Genomic DNA, 24,704 nt, shown 5'->3' with positions numbered 1-24,704 from the left:
TACCATGTTTGAGCCAACTTTAAATTTGAAAACATACCTGTGTGTTCATATTTGTGCCTGAGCAGGGAGCTGCCCTTCTGGAAGACTTTGGAGCAAAGGTCACATGGGTAGACACCGTTCTCCAGCCGCCGCTTCTTCATCAGTGTGGCCGAATCTGAGTCATTCTGCTCCTCCACTGCGGAGACGCCATCCGACCCGCTGTCTACTTTCTTCTCCTGCTGTGTAGGGAGAAAAAAATTACATTTACTTGACCCCTTGTCACATTTACTCACTGATCTGTGGTCAGGGCAGTGGAGTGGTACAGATAAAACACATAATGTTCAACACTACAAACCTTATGGCCGTTGAGCACGACAGTCTTAGCTCCAGTGGCGTTGCCGGCTGTAGTGGCGTAGGTGTAGGTGAGCTGTGGGATGAGGATGGTGCGTTTTGTGGTCGTGTTGATGGCGCTGAGGCAGCCCTGACTGGCTATAGCCACCAATGTGGGCAGCTGTGCGGCGGTGACGATGTTGACAGACCCTCCGGTCTGAGGCGTGGTGACGTAGATGGTTCGACCGTCTAGCTGCTCCTTCCTCAGGCAGGTCAGGTTTAGAGGATGTTCCTGCAGCTTGGCAGGAGTCCCGCTCGTTTCCAATGCTGCGGCGATATGTTTAGGGAGGGAGAGGTCAAGCGGCTCGGCCTGGGAGTCCGGGGCATCTGGGTCTTCTGGCTCGCTCTTAACAATGATGAGGTCCCCGGTGTTGAGGCTTAGTGGTGAAGAGTCTGATGGAGAAGCGTTGCCAGATTGTGATGAGGCTTGGTTGGATATTTCTTTGGAGCTGTCTGTCTCTGCCTCTCCATTCTGATTCAAGGCATCCTTTGAGCTCAAATTCATGGTTTCAGTCTTTTTTGAAACGGCTATGGTTTTATTTCCATATTTCCCAAAGTTCATCTTAGCAAACCACTTTCTGACCACATCCACGGGAATACTGACAGACTCTGAGATCTTGGTCAGCTCCTTCTCGCTGGGGTTGGCATTGGAGGCGAAGTACGTCTTGAGGAGCGAGAGGAGGTCGTCCACAGGTGGCTCCTCAAGCGTCACACCCGCCTCGCTTAGCAGAGCAGCGAACGAGGGGTCCAAAGCAGCCGAGTCGACGGCCTCTCCGTTGGCTGCTTTGCGGTGCTGGAGGAGGTGTAAGGCCTCCAGGTTGTCGGGGCAGTCATCGCAGAGTAAACACGCACTGGTGCTGATGACTTTTGGCATTTGATTTGATCGGGCCTTTGAAGTGATTTCTGTCTGTTTGACTGCCTCCGTCTCCATGTCTTTGATGGACACTGATTCTGGCTCTGTCTTAACAATGGAGAGGTCGGTAGCCTCTGGGGTTGAACACTTATCTGTCTTGGTGGGGGTGGGGGCTGCAGCGGTGACAGTGGGAAGGAGAGCAGGATTGGTTTTGGCAACTAGCGGTGCAGGCTGGGTAGTGGCAGTGGTGGCGGCTGCAGGGCTGATGCTGTAGTTGATGATGATCTTGGTGGTGCCGTCGTGATCCACGAAAGCGGGCAGGCTGATGATTTGGTGCTGGGGCTGCTGGACTACAATTCCGTGCTTCCCCTGCGTCACCACGCCGTTCGCTGTCCCCAGCACCTGCCTGAGCACGTTGCCGTCCATCGCCACCTTAAGCACATTCTGCAAGTCGTTCAGATTGATGCTGATGGGCGACATGAGGCCGACCGTGGGTACGACCATAGCCACCCCCTGGGGCAGGGTTGTAGCTGGAACCACGGCTGGCTGCTCCGTCCCTCCGTTGGTTGCAGCTGAAGTGGCCGTTGACGCCGTCACAGGCTTGCACTCGTATTCCACAGGTTCAGATTTGATCTGGGTGATGGGCAGCTGCTCCTGGAGGGGTTTGCTTTCAGTCTTCTCTTTAAGAATCATGCGGGCTGGAGCAATTACGACTGGTGTTGTCTGGGCGGTGGGTGGGGGGGATTTGATCGACGTTCGAGCGGCACCATTGGGGGGTGCTGCACCCACACACTTCTTACTGCTGATGTGGGAGCTGTAGGAGCCTGAGTGGGAGAATCGCTTCTTGCAGTTGGAACATTCGTAGGGTTTTTCACCTAACAGGGGCAAAGAGAGGACTTTGTTTTAAAAAAAGAAGCTCGATCACAATTACAAAGGGGTTGATTATTCAAATACTTATTGTGTTTTTGTTTGTTCTATAAAGGATCCTTTTACATTCAGCTTTCGGCCCAAAGTATCAGAGAAAAATCTAATGAAACAGAGCTCCTAAGAAAGAGATGACTGGATTATTTAAAATCCTCTCAACAGAGATGATGACATTTTAGATTTCATATGAATATAAATCAACTACTAACAGCGAGTAAAGATAATAAATAACTGCTACAAGGCTTGAGTTGCCTGGAGAGTTGACTCAGAAAGTCTTTAGGTTTAGGTCTATTATTCTCTTTTTCATCAATATATTCAACGTCTCAGATATATACAAAATGTTTCAGCCCTGTTTCAAAAGTGCTGATTGTATGTCTGTAGCTTTAAATGCTAACGAGCTGCTGTTGGCCACGCCCCTCTGTGACGTGATTGGTTAAAAAACACAACGGTGCCCTAGGAGGAGATTCAGGTGATCAGGTGGGCGGGGCTTACCTTGGTTGGTTATTAGCTAATGGTTGCAAAACCCAAAACATCACAAAGTGGACAAAATCTGATCAGCTAATTTCAGACTGGTTTTTATATAAATGGATCAGGACAGTAAGAGAGAGGATCTTGAAACTTTTAGAGTGTCTTCACACAGAGGGGACACACATTTATGTATAAGAGACCTAAAAAAAAAAAGGGGGACTTTGCACAATAGGCGACCCTTGAAGTGAATCAGTGAGCACTCACCGCTGTGAATGCGCAGGTGCTCCTTCAGGTGGTGCTTGTACTTGAAGGCCTTGGAACATTCGGTACACTTGAACTTGCGGGTTCCACCGGTTCCTCCTGATCCACCCGTCGACTGGGAGACGTGGCGCTGAAACAGAAAGGAGAAGAAAAAGCTGTAATATTAGTTTATATTTAACTTTATTGTCATTGCACGAAGTACTACGACAACGAAATGCAGTTAGCATCTAATAAGAGGGCTTGCCCCTTGTGGAGAGAACCCTAATGGCCCGTACACACAGTTCCGTTGCGTTGACGCTTGACGAACCGACGCCAAGCGTTGCCAAACTGCATTGCCTCACTTAAAACACAGCTAATTGTAATGAATATGAATTGGAAATTAATAATGAATTGATTCAAAGTATAAGGTCCAATGAAAGCAGCTTGTAATACAATACAAAAAGAATCAACAATCCATAATGTAAGATTCCCAAAGAAAAATAAAGCCGTGAATCCTGATTTTCTTTATATTTGAGACTCAGGTTTATGGTCACTGCTGTATTAGTGGTTATTGGACACTGTACTTGTCATATCCTGCAACAGTTGAATGCTCTACCTGCTCCCTGGTGCCCCGGTGGTGGCTCATGTGCCTCTCCAGCTGCGAGCGGTAGGTGAAGGTGTAGCTGCAGTGCGAGCAGCTGTAGTTGTCCTCGCTGGTCTCGTGGCGATACTTGATGTGCTCCTTCAGCGAGGCGTTGCGCTTGTAGCCCCGGGAGCAGTAGGGGCAAGTGTGCAGCTGGGAGAAGGAGTCTGGTGTGCCTGCGATGGAGGCAACAAGGAGAGGTTACATTCTGCCATCATTCATCTGCCAGTGTGCTTCATCAAAAGTGGTTTATAGATAGTTGAAAAGCTTCTAAGGTGTGGCTGTGTCCCGCTTTTCTGTTCCTTTTGAAACATACATGTTACTAACTCGGCTTCTCCGGGAGTTTGAGTATCTGGCAGGTTGTCAGTATTAACGGTTAAAGACCGCATCATGAGTCGTGGCTGTGCTTGTTGCATCCTACCTGACGTCCATCTAACTACTCTGGGCTGCACCCGGAAGATTGCTGTCATGCACCGGGATGCATCTTCATTTCCTTTTAAATACAGAAACTTCATCTTTTCTAGCATTTTGTCCGTCTATGTTGTAAATGTATTATCTTTTAAATGTATACACACATCATTTCCTGCACGTGTGTCCATCCTGGGAGAGGGATTGCTCCTCTCTTGCTCTCCCAGAGGTTTCTACCATTTTTTCCCGCATTAAACGTGGGGTTTCTTAGTGAGCTTTTCCTTGTACGATGCGAGGGTCTAAGGACAGAGAGTGTTGTATTCTGTAGAAACTGTAAAAAGTCCCCTGAGACAAATTTGTGATATTTAGCTTTATAAATTCAATTTGTCTGCAGCTATTCCAGGTTGTGATTGGCCAGTTGTGTGTCATTTTCATATTCTCTAACGTGAGTTGCTTTAAAAGCTGCTAATGTAGCATTAGCTTCTAGTGGTGGAGAGCAGGGACTGGACCAGGGCTGGACTGGACTCTGCTGATCTTTGAGGTTGAGTGAGTGAGCAGAGGTGTGTTACCGTTTTCATCAGCGCCTCCTGTCTCCGCCGGACTCTGCTCATCCTCGGGGGCTTCAGGAAAGATGACGGCAGTGTCTCCCTGCTGGAGAATATCTTCCACTAGAGAATCCTTCTCAGCGTCCTCCTCCTCCTCTTCCTCTTCATCGTCCTCCTCTTCGGACACATACTCCTCCTTCACTAAGAACACACACATAAAAACAAGGTTTGAGGAGTGTATTTATGCAGGGGAGCAGGGTGAAGGACTGACACTGTAGATATTCTGTCGTGATGACTGAACCAGCAGCTGAGTGGGATGTTGTTTTGTAGGAGCATCACTAGAGGGCGCCTGAGGGTCTTGTAATGAGCATGTTCCTCTCTTTAACCAGTTTATTTTTATAAAGAATCAAGGCCTGTAGAACACACTTTTCCTAAATGGCTCTGAAGGTCCATTTCAGAAGGACAGAATCCTGGTGTCTTCCAATTTTTTGAAGTAAACAGAATGGAATAAATCACAAACACGTTTTGATAGGTAGACATTGGCCAACACCTGTGAACTGAGGAAAGCTGAGAGAAAGCAGCATGACTTTAAACCCCATCAACTGAGTCATCCCGTTTTCTGTGCAAACATTTTAAAATAACACACAAGAAATATCCCACTTAAATCACAGCTTGTTCCACTGACCTTATGGAGTGCAACATTACTTAGGCCAAAGGAAAAATACCCAAACTTCTGTTCAAAAAGTAGCTGATGTGCAGAAAGCTGGACCTCAGAAGTTAGTTTGCTTTAAAAAATCCAGTATGTTTTCTTTCCCATTAGCATTTAAGAATAATTAAATAATACAAAAGAATTAACTTGGAAAGTCGATACGTCCAATTATACATTTAGTTTGATGTCTTACATTTGGTACAGCACCTTGTTTTGAATGTACCGTATAAGTATTCATTATCTTCTGGTGTAAGAGCTTCATTCATCAAGGGTCATGTTTGGGTCTAAGCCGTCCCAATTGTGTGTTATTTACTGTGTGTGCCATAGGGTGGCGCTGTCCTATCACCCAGGACACAGGTATTTAAGCTGTGTCATGCCTCATGATTGGGTGTGTTTGACCCCGGTTGGGCACATGGTTTTTGACTGCCATAGCGCAAGTGGTTGTAAATACGGCAAGGATTGTTTGTCCTATCCATGAATGGAATACATGGACTCATTCTACTTTTAAATGGATCTCATTATGCAACTGGAAACGAGACTAAATCTTTGTTGAAGCAACAAAACTAACAGTATCTGATCCACCAGAGGAGTTTAGTATGAGGCTCCTACGATTGGTCTGCTCATCACCTGCAGTGGAAGGTGTCTGTTGCCTTGTTACAGATCCGGTGTTGTTTTAAGTTAATGAAAGAGCTAGTTAATGAAAGCAGAGACGTTCCTTCACTTTCTGTGTGTGAAAACACTGAGGAAGCGAGGTGAAACTGCGACCAGCGTTGCCATGGAGAACACGCATTTTAAAAGCAGGCGGGACCGGAGCCAAAGGCCTCTTCCTGCTGAGCCGTGTCAGGGACAGGTGCAGCTGTGTGTGTGTGTGTTAATTAAGGAGAAGCAGGACCAGGCTGAGCCCTGTTAAGCTTTATTCTGAAGACACAACACTTCCCATGATCTCATCCAAAAAGCCCAGAGACTCATCTGACTGTCACCAGGCTTCTTTGTCTCTACTCATCCCTCTTCCTCTCATAGCCACTTGTATAAATGCCTCAAGACATCAGGAAACCTTATCTAGAACTTAACGTCTGAAAAACAGTCCAAAATTCCACTGATATTTAGTTTACAATCTCCAAATACAAAGAAAAGCAGACAATCTTTACTATTGAAAAGCTGGAACAGGTAAATCTTTGTCATTCCGCTTTCCGGTGCTTTGTAGATCCAAGCTGTGGTGTTTGCCATCAGAAATAGGCATAAAAGGACGAGATTAAGCTGTTTTCCAATTGTTGAGGCACTTAATGTGGACAGAAATCTTTACAAAAACAATGGATCTTTACCTGACTCCCCCCTTTATGTTTTTGTCCTCCCTCTTGCTAACTTTTCACTCTTGCCTTCGTCTCTTTTCTGCCTCCATTTGTCTCGGCAACTTCATCTTATTTTAAATCCCTTCCATTGCCTTTCTTAGTTTTTTTTACCCCCTCACCTTCCTCCTTTACTTGCTTCAGTTCCCTCCCTCACCCGCCCCCCTCTCGCTCTGATACACCCTTTTGCATATTTTCCCACCCCACTCTACAATTACGCTTAATGCCTCACAAAAAGCTGCGCAGTAATGACGTCCAGGACACACATGTGGGATATCAGAATGGAATGAAAACAGGAAATCAAGTGGCGCACACACTTGCATACACACTCAATGGGACACATTTGCACGAAAAGGCCCACACACACACACACACACACACACACACACACACACACACACACACACACACACACACACACACACACACACACACACACACACACACACACACACACACACACACACACACACACACACACACACGCACACACACAGCACTGCACTCTTATACCTTGCCAGAACCTGTCACTGTGAGTCCGTGGTAAATTTATAAGGCAGGATGGATTGGAGCTGCAGTGCGGGCCAGGCTGCAGGGGGAGTAGCGAACACTAATCTCTCACCAGAGGACTCTCCTCTCGCCTCAGACGGGGAGGAAAGTAAGGAGTGAAAGTTAGGACAATCCAAAAATTGCCGGACCAACGACTTTAAAGGGTTCCCGACGTGGCTCATCACGGCAGCACTTCATGACTTTTCCATGACTTTCCTTCAACACCGTCAGAGCTCACACACACACACTAAAGACGTTACTCCTTCCTGGTCTGTCAATGTTTTTCTAGAGGAATCAGCCGGCCGGTTGTACTGCAGTTGCAGCTGTAAAACAACAGGTAATGCCATGAGAGCATGACTCAGGTCAGAGGGGGAAGAAGATCCCTTCCTCAAGTAAAATAACGACGGCCCGTCTCAGAACAACAGAGCATTTATCAGCTAAGTGTACTGAAGATACTAAAAAGTAAAGGTACCATGTATTCAAATGGCTCTTCGCAGCATTGTATTATTATAGTTGATCATATTACCTTGTTTTTTTATCACATTTAAGAGTATATTTAATGTGTAGTTGCCGGTCAATGTGGAGCAAATTTTAGGCAGAAAACACAGGGTTTATTTGGACCAAATTGCATCGTATCAAGTAATTATGTCATGTACTTTTATATTTAAATATAACAACTAACCATGAGTGTTAAGTAAATATAGAGGAGGAACAAGTACACTATGTTCCTCTGAAATGTAAGGGTGTGTAAGTAGAAGTATGGAAAATACAAATATGTCAAAATGATACTACAGCACTTGAGTAAATGTACCACTGATTTCAGTACAATCAATGACTCAAAAACTGATTCCCTAACTAGACTTTTAGAAATTCCTTTTTTGAGCATAAACGTGTTGGTCTGTGCAGAGTATGCACTTCCTCGGGAGAAGCATTTGATAGTCAGGGTTAAGGGTTGAGAAACACTGCATTCAGACGCACTGATTTCGGCTCAACACATTCTTCTCATGCCTCACAATTTTGCCCCTAAAGTGCTGATAGCAAGACTAGCAATAGCAATGCTATTCCAAGCACCGCTTTTAATCTTCCGTTTACTCATGATGTCATATACTTCATGTCATTCACAGAAACTCATACACAACTGACGATTGAAATAAAGAGATGTTGTTGACAAAAACCAAAAGGACCAGCTGGTTTTTTTTTGTCTTTTCTCATGGTGGAATACCTGGAATTTTATGGAGATACTTTTCGCCAATTAAAGTATAAGTCCATAAAGAAGATGCCTCATATGTGTAGTTACAAACATCGCTGTCATTCGCTTTCACGACTCTTATGGGTTATTACCTCTTTATTTTAACCACATGATTTGTACCTCACTCCTCACCAGAGTTTCATCTTGGTGAATCTGTTTAAAGAGGACATCTTCTGCTCATTTTCAGGTTCATATTTGTATTTAGTTCCTCTACTGCAGTGGTTCTCAAAGTTTTGTCAATAATGTACCCCCTTTGAAAAGAAATGTCAGCCAAGTTCCCCCTGATCAGCGTAGAAACAATTTGGTAAGGAAAAAAAGTCTCAATAAAGAGGTAGGGTTCAGCGCTGCACCATCAGTGTAACTGAGAAACATTTCAAATGTTTACGGTCCATCACTAAATTCATGGCAGAAAGAAATGTCCCACTATTTGTCTCATTATTCTACAGTAACTGCTTCTTCATGTGTCCCTAATCATCCTCTTTTAAAAATTCACAATTTTGTCTCCCAACTTCAGATTTTTTTTTCAAAATTTTTTGGGGGGAATTTTGGACTATTTCTTCAAAATTATCACTTTTTCCCTAAAAGATCTGACATTTTCCCAAATGTCTGACCTGTTTTCTAAATGTTGACATTTAGAAATGTCCAATTTGTTTGTAAAAATTCAGATTTTTTTCTCAATGTCGACTTATAACAATTCAGAACTTTTAGGAAAACGTGATAATTTTGAAAAAATAATCTGACATTTTTCAAGTTCATATTTGTATTTTGTGTCTCTAACGTGTGTGTGTTGTGTGTGTGTGTGTGTGTGTGTGTGTGTGTGTGTGTGTGTGTGTGTGTGTGTGTGTGTGTGTGTGTGTGTGTGTGTGTGTGTCTGTGTGTGTGTGTGTGTCTGTGTCTGTGTGTGAGTGTGTACTGTCATTTTTTGTGACTTATCAGCTTCAGTCTGCCAGTAATAAAGGGTGTGCTGATGAACAATGAACAGCTGAATGTTCTGTATACATGCTTGAGAAAAGTGAGGATAGAAGTTTAAAAAGTTAGTGTCTAAGAAAAGTCAGGAAAGTGATGCTAATGTTACTGAACAACAACACGCTCAGCAAACCCTCTGCACATAATTAAGGGCTAATAATACCCAAAGTCTGAGCACCACCTTTCACTTCAAACACACAGGAGAGGCTTCCAGATGAAATCTGCAGTTGGATTCTGAGCAGGAGAAGAAAAACAAGGAGAAGAAGAGAGGAAAACAGGGAAACAAAGGCACCGCTAGAAGAATACAAAGAGATGAAAGGAGGCCAAACAGCAAGAACACAGAGGAGAAAGGAGAGAGCAGAGAGGGAGACGCACAGCCCTGCTCACACCATGTAAGGCTTTATCCAGAAACAATGAGACAAGCCTTGAGAGCAATATCTCTCAGTGTCACATTCTCGCCCGTCTCCATGGTTTTAGTATTTCCTGCTCGGCTGTAACTGACTGCTGTCGGGATGAAGGCACAAGCTTGCGTAGGCTGAGCTGTTTGCGGGGAATCGAGGATTAAAAGGGCATTGAGAAGCGGGGTAAACACAAGCCAATCAGACCCCGCTGTTGAACGACCTGGTTCTGCTTCTGATTATTCAATCTGGTGGTGTTGTTTGGCTTGTATGCTGAGGTGTGTCATGCAAACTGTCTTACTCCTTGGTTATTGTGAGGTTTAGAGTTTTAAAGAGCTTTCTGTAGCTGTCTTAAGTGAACTCAAAAGACATGCAACATTTCCCTCTCCTTTCTCCATCTATACAAATGGCTTCAGGGTGTTTCCACAGGTTATTAAACGAAGGTAAAACAAAAAGAGAAAACTTGATGTATTGAACAAGTCAAATCAATATGAACAAATCCAGACAGGGATACTAACTTTAAGTCATATTCGATTGAAGTGAACTCAAAAAATGAAACACACAACATAAAACTGTCCTAAAACAAATTCTGTCTGCACGTCCTGCAGATGGGGAAACTTCTGAAACTATAAATGGGCAGAATTGGAGGAAGGACAGCAGGAAATGGATTGATAAGGCGTGTTAAATAAGGCAGACGCAATGCAGGCCTGCAGTGGAAATGCAGTGCGAATAAAAAACTGTCTGCACAGACAAACAAGATTCAGTTTAGCCGACTCAGCTCCCCTCAGCCACACACCGTCCCGGCAGGGCTAATTATGAAACTCATTAAAATGTTATTTCACTATTATCTGAAGTCAACTTTGGATGTGGATCTTTTCCCTCCAAATCGTGCAGCCCTACCTGGAAAGGACAACCGCTGTAGGGATACCGATGAACAAACAATCGCTGTGTTTCTAAGATGGCGCCTCACCATAGGCATCATTTATACCGGGGACCACTTTGCATCTGGATCATTTGTTTAAAATGTTCTGAGAAAGCTTGCACAAACAATTGCACACTTTGAGAATGGAACAAGTACAATCTGGAGGACTGATCACACTTTTTGGGTGTATTTCTGGTAACCCAAGTGGTGCAATTTTGACCTCGACGCGTTCAATATCAGTAATATTTGAATGTTAAAGTTGCTTTTGCTCCAATTTTGCAGCTGCGTAGCAAAGTTACTGCACTAGTTGTCAAGAAAGCATTGTAAGAATGAAAGAGGCGCTTTGTTTTTGAAATCTCAAAGAAATGTCCCACCACTTTTTCTAACCAAGTGACGCCCATGCGCCTCACCTCCGTTCAGGGCACCGTTGTGGGGTAATACTGTTGTGGCGTAGTCATGGCCGCCCTGCGCTTTGGTCCCTTCGGCGCCGGCGACCTCGGTCTCCAGCAGGCTGTCCTCCTCCACGATGTGTAGCTTGTCCTCGTCATCAGAGTCTGAACTGGCCTCCAAGCCATTGTTGAATTCTGTCACTGCAGAGGAAAGACACACAGAGACGGAAGATGATCTAACTTGTAACACAACTTGAGACGGTAAGATTGATCAGAATCACAAGGTTTATTGCCATGACGGTGCAAACGTTAACAACATTCATTCTGATTCCCAGTGATGAGAGGCAGAAGCGCCCTGCTGCTGTAATCAGTGTCTGATTTACATCTGTGTTGCAGAATAAAGGCAATTAACTGCAATTACTGACAAAAAGGACAGCAGTGTGAACAGCATCTGAGCTGCACGGATGAAAGCAAAGCAACGTTGGAAGGGTCTGTCGAGTCTGATTGGACCCTGAAGGCTTTCTTCATGCTTAGTTAATGACATTTTAAGAATACACATTGAGGAAAGTGTTATCTTGCTCATTTGTGTAGAAAAATAAATAAATAAATGGAATTTAAAGCCACTCTTAATAGTTTAGGTTCAGAAAAATACAACACCAGTCATGTGAGTCTGCTACAGTACTGTTTATCTTTATTGTCATTTCTTCAAGACGAGACCCCCCCCCCCCCCCCCCCCGACCGCGCACCTGTGCTATAAGCATAAACACAACCCTTAAACATAACCTTCTCTTACCAATTTGAGAAAGTTGGATAAAAAAACGCAGCACAACACAGCCTCAATTAGCCCACCTACACCGGGCCGGACTGAAGGCCACCATGGATCGGAGAACACACCTGCTTAATCGCTTTAAAGGAGGCGCCAAAGTGAAATGGAAAGCACATAAAAATACATATTTCACTCGTGGTCACACTTTTATTGAACCCAATTAACTCACAAAAAAAACAACTGTTTCAACTCCGAACCAGATCTGAAGTCCTCCCCGATCATTTGCTCTAAACTTCATCACATCAGACTTCTCTTGACTTACTGACGGAGAGGTGACATACCAAAATGAATCCCTTGTGTATCAGCCTCAGAAAGCAAATCTATTTACACTGTGCTGCAGTCCAGATTTGATCTGTGGGATACAGCTTCCTAACGTCAGCTCAGAGTGGAAAAATGGACCAACAGAAAGTTAACACCATTATTCATGTGTGTGTGTGTGTGTGTGTGTGTGTGTGTGTGCGTGTGTCCTGTACAGGGATCTAAGTGACGATGAGCACCAAGCTGTAGGTATTTAATTGCTTTTTCACCGTCAGCATGTACTCACTTACACCTGTGAGCACAAATGAATATGTGTGTGCGTGCGTGCGTGTGTGTGTGTGTGTGTGTGTGTGTGTGTGTGTGTGTGTGTGTGTGTGTGTGTGTGTGTGTGTGTGTGTGTGTGTGTGTGCACGCCTCTCTAGATCAGGGTGGCTGTACGTCTTGGCGGAGGTGCTGAAGACGCCTAATGATGAAGAAAGCTTGGGCTGTTTGTTCAACGGTGACAGGTGCGCGCACACACACACACACACACACACACACACACATACACACATACACACAAAAAGGTCCCAAACCGCTGATCTACTGTATGTGTGTGTGGAAAATGGGATTAGAATTTCTGGGAGCACCCTTGCAGCATGCATCTACTGAAGACCGCATGACACACACCTACAGTAGAGTACACACACCTGCGTTTAAGACACACCCTGCACACACACACACACACACACACACACACACACACACACACACACACACACACACACACACACACACACACACACACACACACACACACACACACACAGACTCCACCAGAAATGATGAGGTGCTTCAGGGAGACAATGCTGTCGATGCTCCAGACAGACGAGTACGGAGCTGTGAATTCAAAAGTGTGTGTGTGTGTGTGTGTGTGTGTGTGTGTGTGTGGGGGGGGGGGTCGATGCACGTCTGGATCGATGTAAGAGGCTGGCGCAGAAAGAGAGGAGAATAATATGTCTGTATGCAGGAGATGTGGTTTGTGATTTCATTTATAAGCCAAATGATGGAGAGGAACACAATATACACAACTCTTTTTGGTTCCGTTTAATCAGGTGTCGTAGCAACGACAGCAATAAGGGATAGGACGATATGAATGATAACCATGAATAATAATAATGATAGAAACACAAGGAACAGAGGATGTAAAAGCAGCAGACTATAGGACAGGTTCAGGTTAGATCAGGTGCTTTCTCATGTGCAGTTATCAGTACAACAGACAGGGGGCACTGCTGAGCAGAGGGAACAGGAAAGGAGAAGTGCTTCCTAACACATGTGATGTAAACAACAAGCAGTGTGGCTCGAGCATCTGCCCCCAGACTTTCAGGAGACTGGACTGAAGCGTTTTCTGTCCGTTTCTGTTGTTTACTTCCTGTGATCCTTTACATACATTTATACAGGTTTTCCCGTTACTGTAGTGTGTTATTCAGGTTTGTGTGCATGTAAATGGTCTACAAAGGTTAAAATCCTATAGTTCCCTGCCTGAAATGCCTCCATTGGACTCCTTTGTTTACTTCAGCAACACAGTGACATCACTCTATTAGCTAGCGCTTCAACACATTGTACATGATAGGCCAAGGGGCGGGACAGCTCTAAGTTGTTGACCAATCACCAGCCAGCTAACCAATCAGAGCAGACTGGCACTGGTTTCAGAAAAATAAAGAGCTTTCTGAACATTAAAGCATGGAGACATGTCCCAGTAGAGACAGGAAATACAAATATGAGCCTGAAAATGAGCCTAATAGGGCCCCTTTAAAGTTATTTCTCCTATAATCTGCTTCTTGTATATATATCCTAAATCCTACAACCTCTTCCCTGTGTGTTTGTTTGGAGCTGGAGAGAGTTTGGAAGCATGGTCTGAACTCATCATCAAGACAATGAGTCAAGTGAACTGTTAATCCTCCATCTGGAGGTCTGTGAAGAGGAGCGGCCAGCTAAGAGAGGAAGAGAAATGTCTAGACTGCAGCATTCCTTCCCTTCTTGCCATCCATCACTTTAATTAACAATCTGTTTCATCATAACAGGTCCGTCCATTTCTCCCCCAAACGCGGATTTCTTTCCTGATTACTAACTGGATTTCTGCCACTCTCATTTATACATTTTCATCATAAATCAAGCTATTATTTGCTCCAACAGGTTCCAGAAATCTCTGCTCTGTACAGTTGTTTCCACTGAGCTCTGTGCCTTGCTTTAACCATTCAATGACGGGGAAAAACTGTTCCTCTTATATAAGAAATAGACACAATACAGAGACAGACCCACATCAGGACATGTGACCCTGGAGGGGGAAGTTATTTGCGTCTGACACCACAACACAGCCCGGACTAAACCACATGGTGTCTGAGTCACAGGTCGGCTGCTGTGCAAAAGGAAGAGAAGGGAGGGAGGAGGATGAGAGAGGACAAGCTATAAATAGACTGTAAATACATACAGTTAATACAGTATGCAAGGAGTAAATAACAAGGTAAAAGTAGCTGTATTAATGCTGCATTTTACTGCATGGTGCATCCATACTCACCACAACTTATTCAGATATTAAGTTTAACAGTACAAGATAACTATTAAATATATATAACTCATCACCGTCAATCATGACCCAAACACTTTGTAATTATTACCTCCAACAGCTAAGTAAACAATCATTATTCTGAACATGACTGAAGCAACTCCTTTTTTTACGACGCGTTAATGAAAAGTCCTGACCATAGACAAACGTGTGAGCATGACACGACCACAGCTAGTGTGTGTGTGTACGTGTGTTTGTCTGTGACTGTGCATGTGTGTGTATTGCCCCGGTGCAGCTGTGCAGCACGGGACCTCTGCCAAGCCCCTAACTGACAATTACACCAATGTGTGCGTGTGTGTTAGTGTGTGTGTGTGTGTGTGTGGTTGTGTGTGTGTGAACATGCTATCTGTCTGCTACTAGATGTGACCAGACTTAACCAGGGTGAGCAGCTGCAGAGAGAGAGAGTCAGCCCTCTTAAAGAGACAGTCACTCATTATATCTGTCATACAGTATCTATATGTATGACAGCAGGCTGAACAGGTTGTGGACTCTTCAATCATCATTTGCAGCTCTTCTGAAGATTACAAAGTGAAGACATGAACATGTTACATGAATCCAACCATCTTTTCTGCAGAGTCATCATTTCTTTGTGTTAATTATACCCCCTTCCTGGTAAAGATATATGGCTGCAGGTCTGAAAACTATGAAGCACTGAGTCATATTTCTGTTGAAAGTCATCATGAGGTAAGCCTGCGTGTGGGTGGGGTGGTAAGGTGTGTCCCTGGCACATTGCACTCGGTTTCCATGTCCATCTCGCCCTAATAGAGCCAACAACCTCTGGACCAGCACACACACACTGCAGAGCTATACATGCATAATCTCCACACACACAGGAAAGCCCCTCTTGTTGCAGCCAGCAACGTAAGCCAGAGGCCAGGGACTCCCCCCCCCCCACACATCCGTCCTCCTCCTAAAGACACAGAGCATCTGCTGTGTGTGTGTGTGTGTGTGTGTGTGTGTTACAATGAAAGCGAAAGAGAGAATATCTCAGTGTGCATGTGTGTGATTAATAACTGAACAGTTAATCTTTACAATTCAGCCTGGTAAGCCTGACGTGTTTCAGGTATTGCGTGTGTATTTTGTGTTTTGTGTGTGTGTGTGTGTGTGTGCGTGTGTGCGTGCGTGTGCGTGTGTGTGTGTGTGTCCACAGAGTAATCAGGACTCTCCAGCTGCTTCCTGCTCGGCCCAGGTGCTCAATCAGACCTCATCAGACTCTCTCTCTCGCTCTCTTTCTCTCTCTCTCTGCAGGGTTGGCCCTCCAGCAGACAATAGTAGGACCTAAAGTAAACCTGAAGGTGCCTAATTATAGAGTGGTGCAGTGATTATTTTATTTGTGTAGGTCGATCTGGAAGCTAGCATCGCAAACAGTCCCTCAACAAAAAGCAATGGGATATTTTTGAATCTGTGGCCATCTCACTTAAATGACACTTACAGGTTTTGTTCAGCAGGATAATCTCCACTTATTAACACCACCTTATGATTTCTGAAAGCCTAAACGCGTAAAAGCTAAGCCTTCAAACGGACTACTTTACTGTCGCATGACTCACGTCACCACCGCTAAGCTAAAGGCAGCTAATGGTCAGCATGATGACGTTTACTGGTCCCATCTTAGTCACCTGTTTTTTTAACACAAACAGAAGCATCTGACATTCACCAGTGATGTCTTTACTGCTGGATTTTATGTCATTGAACGAAAAGTGAAAATCGCTTGTGTTCACCACAGATCTTACTTTAGGGTCCATACATCAAAAACTCGAGAAAAAAGTTGACTAGTTTTGGACTAGGGTTACAAACGACACTAATATAAATACAGATATGTTATATTGGGTGTAGGGTCTTTTTAGGACCACCAGCACATTTAAATCTTACTTATTCACATGTTTTTAGGGATGCTTGATAACACCTTGGCTGATGAGTGATGGAAAATATGTATAATGAAGTATTGTTCTGACAGTTAAATGACAGCCAAGACATCTTTGGCCCATGGAACCAAGCCGGCTGCTAAGAGACAGTTTCATTATTATCCCTCTTAAGGCTCATTTTGGATCTCAAAATTCATCATCTAATTCATCTGTTCATTTCAATAGTGTTTACTTGTCTGACAGTTTATAGATTATTTATCTTCATAGTCAACTGTATATATATATCTATCTTTTCTCTAATGCCAGTTTATTTGTATTCCTTCTTTGTGATGTCGGCACTTTAGAATTGTTTATTTCTTCTTTTTATTTCTAATTATGTGCTATGCCTTGTATTGTATTATGCTGCTGAAACACAAACATTTCCCAGTTTGGGATTAATAAAGTTATCTTATCTTATCCCTCAGTGGTAAGAACGGGGGAAAAAAACATGATTTCAGACGAGTAAACTTTCATTTGATCACTAACTCCTGGACAGTAATACAAAAAGAAAGACTGGCTGTTAAATATCATACCCAATAACAGGACACTCTTACTCCCCGAGTGAACCAGCACTCATGTAATATATAAAATAAGCTAAACTTTACCACTGAAACTCAATCAAAGTTTCATGTCTACATTAAACATACACGAGGCAGAGAGACTCTGAAACAACACGGTCCCTTTCAGAAGATTCGTAACTTTCATACGAACCACTACGTGTGACATTGTACCAGCAGTCCTTTTTCTTCAGAGTGCATTTTATTGTAACCAAAAGGTTCATTTACGGAAATCTTTTCTGGCAGAGTTTCTTAGAAGCTGCTCTTAAAAGCAAGAAAGGGACTGTGACATTATTTTAAAACTTCCCAGACGCTATGAGGTGACTTACAGGTAGCAGGTGGTCTTACTCTGTGGCTGATGTCATTTCCCCAAAGATTTGGTTTACTGCAGCTGACGAGGCCGTGACTCAGACTAAACCTGAGAAACCACTGACATAGCTGACTGGACTCGTGCATGGGTTGATTCAGCTCAGAAACATATATATATAGAGATGTACTGTATATATATATATAAGATCAAGGTAATAAATTAAACCGTGAACATCCGGTATGTCTTTTAAAGTTTATAAGAACATTACATTTTCAGAGTGATTATATGCCTTAAATGAGGAATGTGCATGCATGCGCGCGTGTGTGTGTGTGTCTTTGTGTGTGTGTGTGTGTGTGTGTGTGTGTGTGTGTGTGTGTGTGTGTGTGTGTGTGTGTGTGTGTGTGTGTGTGTGTGTGTGTAATGAGTCATGCAGGACAGGGGGTGGCGGTACACCGGAGTATTACATAACATTCTCAGTCCTGTTATAGCTGCCTGGAAGAAGAAAAAAAAACCACCCAGATTTGCCTGCTCCTCTCCGACATCCTCTTCTGTCGGACCAACGGGAGTTCATCAGAGAGTCATGTAAACACTAAAGGGTGAGGAGGTATGGATTAGAGCTGCTCAAGGCTCAACAGTTTTATATAAATATCCCTCCATCTCATTAAATCTCATTAGAGTGGGGTTTAAAAGTTGAAGAGGAACTTCTAATTACAACGCTAACTCCAGCAAAGTTTCACATAGAAATCTTCAGCGCGTTATTTAGAGAAAGCTGGCCCCACATAACTCCAAATGATTATTATCTTGCCCCTTTGATACATACACATTTGTATATAATATAAAGTTATATTGTCGAGCTCTATTCTTCTTCTATGCTACACCTCCAGTCTGAAACTGAAAGTGAAAAGCGATCTGCAGACTCTTTGACATTTATCTGCCACTCTGACTTTTTGCTACCTGCCTGAATAAACACACACACACACACTTTGTCCACCTTTTGTGTGTGTGCAACGAGTGTAGGATCAGCGGGATTTAACACTCTCTGACAACAACTGGGTCACACGCTAACACTGTTAGGATTTCAATCCCACACACACCTTTACATAGACCTACAGTATAAACACCGCTTTGACCCACATATCAGAGGCTAAGGGTCTAATAAAACAAGTCAGATCACACACACACACACACACCTCTGCTTCTCAGTTGGTGCAAAATGTAACCTGAGCGCTCTTATAGTAAGGCCACAAACAGGAAGTGACATATAGGGAAGTGGGGGGTGAGTGGTCACTTCCTGTTTACCTCTCTGTCCCCCGTCCTCCAATCTCATACCAGTCTGTTTACAAAATGTTCAGCCTTCACTCCAAACATGAAGGTCTTATAATCAGCTTTGCTTGGATGATGGGGATAAATAATTTAAAAAAGGAAACTGGGAAAATCTACTTCAAAATGTGAGACACTCCGTGTTGAAACAATGATATATTACACGGAAAATCTGAATTTAGACGATGATTTCCTCTATTTCATATATTTATGGCATTTTTATATACAGCATGGAGTCTGGTGAATTTAAAGTTGCCCTATTCAGGTTGATAATTGTATGTAGTGTCTCTGCTGGGACATGTTTACATGCTTTAATGTGCAAAAAGCTCTTTATTTTTCTCATTATGCCTGTGCTGAGATGTCCCGCCCCTCAGCCTATCACGTACAAGGTGTTGGAGTGTCGGCCAATAGGAATGCGAGTACTACACAGTGATGTCTAATGAAGGCGTTTCACATTGTGCTGGGAACACAGGGATTCTAGCCTTTGCAGACCACTAACATGCACAACAACCTTTATGACGCACTACAGGGAAGAGAACAAACCCTCAAAAAGCGTAACAAGGTCACTAATGTATTCCAGACTTATAGAGTTCATTTAGAAAATGTGAATGTGTGCAGCCGTCTCATTAACAACGACCTTGTCCTCCTGTGTTTGCAGCTTCACTCTGATCTGTGACTTGAATTAACACGCAGAGATTTCAGTGTACAAACGGTACACAATAAATCATCCATGACAGATTACTGTTTAAACCCCTTTAATCCAGGGGTAGAGCTGGTGTGGATGGCCTCGAGCAGAGAGATTAGTGTACAGTAAGTGTGTGTGCTGAGATTAATGTTTGTTTTGTGCTATGAAAATTAAATGTAAGCTAAAGGCTACAGTATCCTCTGCAGCCACCGTGGAAACGCCCAGACACAGTGCTTATATGAGTGAGGATGAGTGTGTGTGCGTGTGTGAGTGGGAGGTTGTTTATGAGTGAGTATGACGGTGCAGGTTATGTGATTAAATGCATGCCTGCTCTGTTCCTCGCTCAAGCTCACACTCACACTCACCCACACCCCACACCCACACCCACACCCACACGCACACGCACACGCACACACACACACACACACACAGGTCCGGTCCGGTACTGTTTTTATTGAAGTGAACACTTCTGTTTCTCCTCACATGCATTTCTAAGAACTGGACTGGCAGTTTCCTGGTGCTGCTCATTTCCACTCGCAACTGTGTGCCATTTTTAAAAGCTTTAATATTGGGGCTACCCAAGCTAAACTCATAAAGCATATTTATAACCATGTAAGGTATTTAAAATGTCAATGGGACATCTTCGCACGTCTTGTTTTGTCTGAGAAACTGTCCAGAAATCAAAGATTACTGTCAGTTAAGGACAAGAAAAATGTACAAAAAAAACACACTTGAAAAGCTGTAACCAATTTATTTTTGGCGATGTTCAACTAATCAATTAATTTACCATCGTCTCAGCTGTAGACACAATGCAAAAACCTACACCATTAAAACAGATAAACAGACTTAATACCAACAAAGACAAACCGTGTGTGTGAAGGAGTCTGCTGGTTCTTACTTCGATGAGTAATCACATGATGTAGTCTGCCTGTCGTCTTCTTTGCAGTTTGACGAACAGCCTGAGCAACAAGAGGCTGGATTTTGGTAAAATATCTCTTTAACGAGAGTCTGACGGAGGGTTGGTTTGAGGGCAGGACCTGAAGTCAGGCAGAAAATAGCTCAAGGAGTGTGAGGTGGCGTGTGTGTGCAATTGTGTGTGTGTGTGTGTGCCGTCTCAGGGCTGCCTTAAATACAACCGATTAAGAGGAGTTGGTCTGATCCCGTTTTCCTAAAATTCCCTGAAGCAGACCCCTGAGGATAAAGGACTCGGGAGGTTACATAAGCCCAGAAGACACTGACGGATACAGCATCACAGCCACAGTGAGAGTGAGTGACAGCCACACACACTGCTGGTGACAGATATGAGTCAGAGATTGGAGACTCCGTCAGCCAGTTAGCAACCTCCCCCAGCTTTCAACTCTGCGGGACTGTCGACTGGTCTGACCGTCCCTGAAACACAAGGCTGGGCCCGGGAGAGGCCGACGGTGAGGGAGTGAGAGAGAGAGAGAGAGAGAGAGAGAGAGAGAGAGAGAGAGAGAGAGAGAGAGAGAGAGAGAGAGAGAGAGAAAAAAAAATCAATCTGATAGCTTGAGTTTCCATGCCAGGGGCCACACAAGAGCCCCACCGAATGGGGAGCAACTGATTCGATTTACCTAAGAGACGCCCAGCTGTTACTCAGGGAGACAGGGAAACCGTGTGTGTGTGTGTGTGTGTGTGTGTGTGTGTGTGTGTGTGTGTGTGCCAAGAGAAACTGCAGTACTAGCACTTTCTCTATTCTTTCTTTTTTTGTGTAATTCCATTTTTATGTCGGCCTCCACTTTGGCAGACACAGGATTCAAGATTGAGACATTAAATCTTGTTGGCTTGCTAAATAACTGAGTGTGTGTGTGTGTGTGTGTGTGTGTGTGTGTGTGTGTGTGTGTGTGTGTGTGTGTGTGTGTGTGTGTGTGTGTGTGTGTATGTGTTGCACTGCTCTGTCACGGTGCTTAGACTCATGACAGGCTGTATATTATCCATACTTCACCTGCATGTGACTCTCTGATTTCATTATGAGCACGAGTAGACTGCAGTGTATGCGCAGCACGCCTCGCGGTAAACAGGTTCTCCTAAAAAGCTTCTCCACACTCATTTCCCTGTTCCCTGCTTCTCTCCGTTACACCAGTATAACAGTCTGCAGCCTGTGGGCTAAGACTAACCCTCCTCACAGACTAGAGTCGTGCAGTTTAACTTTTATTTGACACATTTAGAGACAAGTTAGAAGCTATAACAGAACCCAGAGCTCGTTAATAATGAATGTCCCATTGCAGTGTGTGGCTGTCAGCCCATCATTTTTGCTTACTCTACACCTTTGTCTGTGCTTTTTTCGAGGGATACCATAGTTATCTCCCATTACATCCGTTTCTGTACTGATATTCTATGCTCAGACAGCAGGGTTTATGAAATGCACAAACCAAACCCATGCATTTAATGTTTTTCCTCAATATGCTAATGACGGTTAGCTCATAGCGTGCTGGATCTGACTGAATCCCTAACCATTAAGGATGGGTAACGTTAAACGGTACTTCTACTCTTACCAATACTGCTTATCGATTCATTACTTTAACGGTATTTGTGTCGGTTCTTTTTGTATTTCTGTTATCCCGCTGGCAGACCGATGAACACACAAACCGAAAACACAACATCCTGGGAGGCAAGTTAATGAGTGTTTGACAAGTGGTAATTACCTACTATAAAGAGAGTGACTTAAAGTGCCATGTTTGACTGTAAGACCAGAGGGGAGAGAGTGCAGCCAAGCCCACAGCCATGCTGCACCAACCAGCGCTAAAGAGGTCGGAAAGGTCGCTACCCCGACCAGTGGTGCCCATTGACTGGGAACGAGCAGAGGCTGGAGCATGGAGAGGGAGGGGAGGCGGAGGAGGAGGAGAGGTCACTGAGGGGGGAGGAGAAACTCTGAACACATGGCCTTTAACCACATGACACACTAGAGGAGAGAAGAAAGCAGCTATCTAGTTGTTGAAATGAATGAATGCGCAGAGTTTGAGCACCAGCTGAATCCATTCATTTGAATAAAAATCAGTTCCTACAGCTGCAGAAGAACCAGCATTACATTCTGTATCCTGTCTGCAAAATGATGTGCAAAAACTCCCACACACTGTCTCAAACTTTGAATCACACTGTGTTTAAGTAACAAGAAATCCCAGTTTCAAATATTAAACAGAGAGCATTGCTTCTGGATAACTGTTAAACCCAACAACCATGTGAAAGTAGCAGCTGGGTGGCTTTAAGTGTATACAAGGAACTCCACATTAGTTGTGTTTATATACAGAATGATGCAACACACGGGTACCAAACCCAACCAAATCCCCGACACAAAGCCATCTCAACATAACGCCGTTAACTCCCACGCAAATATACTATATAGTTATTGTATAACTTAGTTCTACGGATATACTATCTGTGAGGAACAGTTGTGTTCATGCTAAAGATTGACGTGTTTATCTATCTTCCAATACTGGACTTTGATTTAATATATGACATGTCTCCAACTTGATAAAGGGCCTCTGATGACAGTCGGGGAAAATTCATATTTATGTATTTTAATTGACTGTTTTTGTTAGTATTGTTTAATTTAAATGCTATATAGAAAGTCTAAGTGTCAATGTGTTAGTGATTAGGTCATCTTGCCTTAAAGGAGCAGCTAATAAATGTATTAAATGTGACGTTTAATCTAAATCTGCAAATGGAAACACTGCTGCAATATGTTGCCCATACTTAGATTTTCATTTAAGCATTTAGTTTGAAACCCAGAGATATTGAGCTTATGGTCGTTTACAACACAGAGTAAAAAAAACCTCTCACTTTTGATAAAATGCATTCAGCAAATCTTGAAAAGACAAAATGAAAAAGTCTCACTTCTTTATATCTATTCTCCAAGAACTTTTACAACCCTCTCAAGCCAGCAGGATTTTAAAACACAGTCCATGCAAGTTTGTTTCACTTACCAAACAAGGTGATTACAGATTGTACCACTACTGCTTTTATTGTTGACTGGATACAGATCTACTCTTCTCTTTGAACCTAACCCAGATCAATCAACAATCATTATGTGAAAGTTAACCAAGTGCTTAAAATGTCACCATAAAAACAGACATCTCTCCGGCATGTGTCAGACACGCAGCACATCTGGAGCAGGAAGTCCTGTCACCAGCTTATTATCCAGCCTCAGATTCCTGTGCAACGCGCCTACGCAACACTTTCCCAGCCGTTCACAGACTGTGCGCCTTATGATCGACAAAACAAACAAGAAACGAGCGACATGCAGCGGGTGACACTTTTATAAAGCAGCGGAGGTTCTGGGGGATTTGTTATTTGTTTTTGCAGCCCCTCAGGATCCTCTGTTGTTCTGCTGGAGTGACAGCTTTTTGGTGGGAGCAAATCTAGGTCATCACTGTGTTTTGGATGCTCAGCAATTGTATTTGAACCGGTTGTTTTTCTCAGCACGGTGGTTTTCTTCCCAATGCCTTCACATTCCCAGGCACAGAGTGGTAAATCCCATCCTAATCGCCAAGTCTGTCAGGTGCATCACTGGGCTGTCAGTGGCATTTCAATGCTTCCTCGCTTCTCTTCTATTGAGGATTCACAAGAAGAAGAATATTCAGAGAGAATTAGATGTGCTGGTTGTAATACTACAGGAATTACCTTCTATGCAGATGACACCATTTTATATTGTACTAATTTTGATAGCGCTTTTATGCCTTTTTGAAACATCTTCATGCCTTTCTTAAGCGGGGAATAAGCTTTTAACTTCTCTGTAGGTCTCAGTGAGTGGAAAAAGCAGAAGAGTGTGATTACACTGGGCTGTTTCCAGGTCTGAATGTGTCCCAAATGTTTGAATTTGAAGAGGGCTTAAGCTTGTGTGCTGAGTAAACTTTCCTCGGATTTAACACAATACTTTGCGTTTGTACGAAAAGACATGAGAAAATGAAGCTGAGGCCGTGTAATTACATGGTGAATATTACGTATCACTCCCAGCAGGGTTTTAATTCAATAAATGTGATACTTTTGCTGCACTTTTACACAGTTTGAGCACATTTCGAGGGAGATCCAGACCTGCTCTATGGTAAACAGCATGCATCAGTTTTGCAGAGCCAGCCAACCACGCTTTATTTTAAATTACAGTTATTTTCCCCTGACTACTGCATGTCATTCAGTGTTCCCTGTGTCTATTTATACTGGTCTACGGCATCTTTGAAGACACCTCTGCTGGGCAAATGACCTGCCTCCTTTTCAAATCATTCAAGTGATTGTTATTCGTAAAATGGTGC

General features: G+C 43.6%; 1 protein-coding gene across 3 annotated transcripts in view; it reads right to left on the bottom strand.

The window, feature by feature from the left end:
• LOC134866344 (zinc finger E-box-binding homeobox 1-like) overlaps positions 1-24,704 on the bottom strand; it is a 49,013-nt gene that overhangs the window by 4,123 nt on the left and 20,186 nt on the right. For 2 of the 3 annotated variants that reach the window (XM_063886456.1, XM_063886458.1), the window contains exons 2-7: positions 11,000-11,179; positions 4,475-4,651; positions 3,471-3,673; positions 2,879-3,005; positions 335-2,097; positions 38-218 (exon numbers count right to left, since the gene is read on the bottom strand). In XM_063886456.1, coding sequence (XP_063742526.1) covers positions 38-218; positions 335-2,097; positions 2,879-3,005; positions 3,471-3,673; positions 4,475-4,651; positions 11,000-11,179 — 2,631 coding nt within the window. The remainder of the gene's footprint in view (positions 1-37; positions 219-334; positions 2,098-2,878; positions 3,006-3,470; positions 3,674-4,474; positions 4,652-10,999; positions 11,180-24,704) is intronic. The other variant, XM_063886457.1, reaches the window with a different exon arrangement.

Source organism: Eleginops maclovinus, chromosome 6, assembly GCF_036324505.1.
Source record: "Eleginops maclovinus isolate JMC-PN-2008 ecotype Puerto Natales chromosome 6, JC_Emac_rtc_rv5, whole genome shotgun sequence".
In the NCBI taxonomy this organism is placed as follows: Eukaryota; Metazoa; Chordata; class Actinopteri; order Perciformes; family Eleginopidae; genus Eleginops; species Eleginops maclovinus.
Note: the sequence above shows the minus strand (reverse complement) of the source record. Positions and strands in the feature narration are given on the sequence as shown.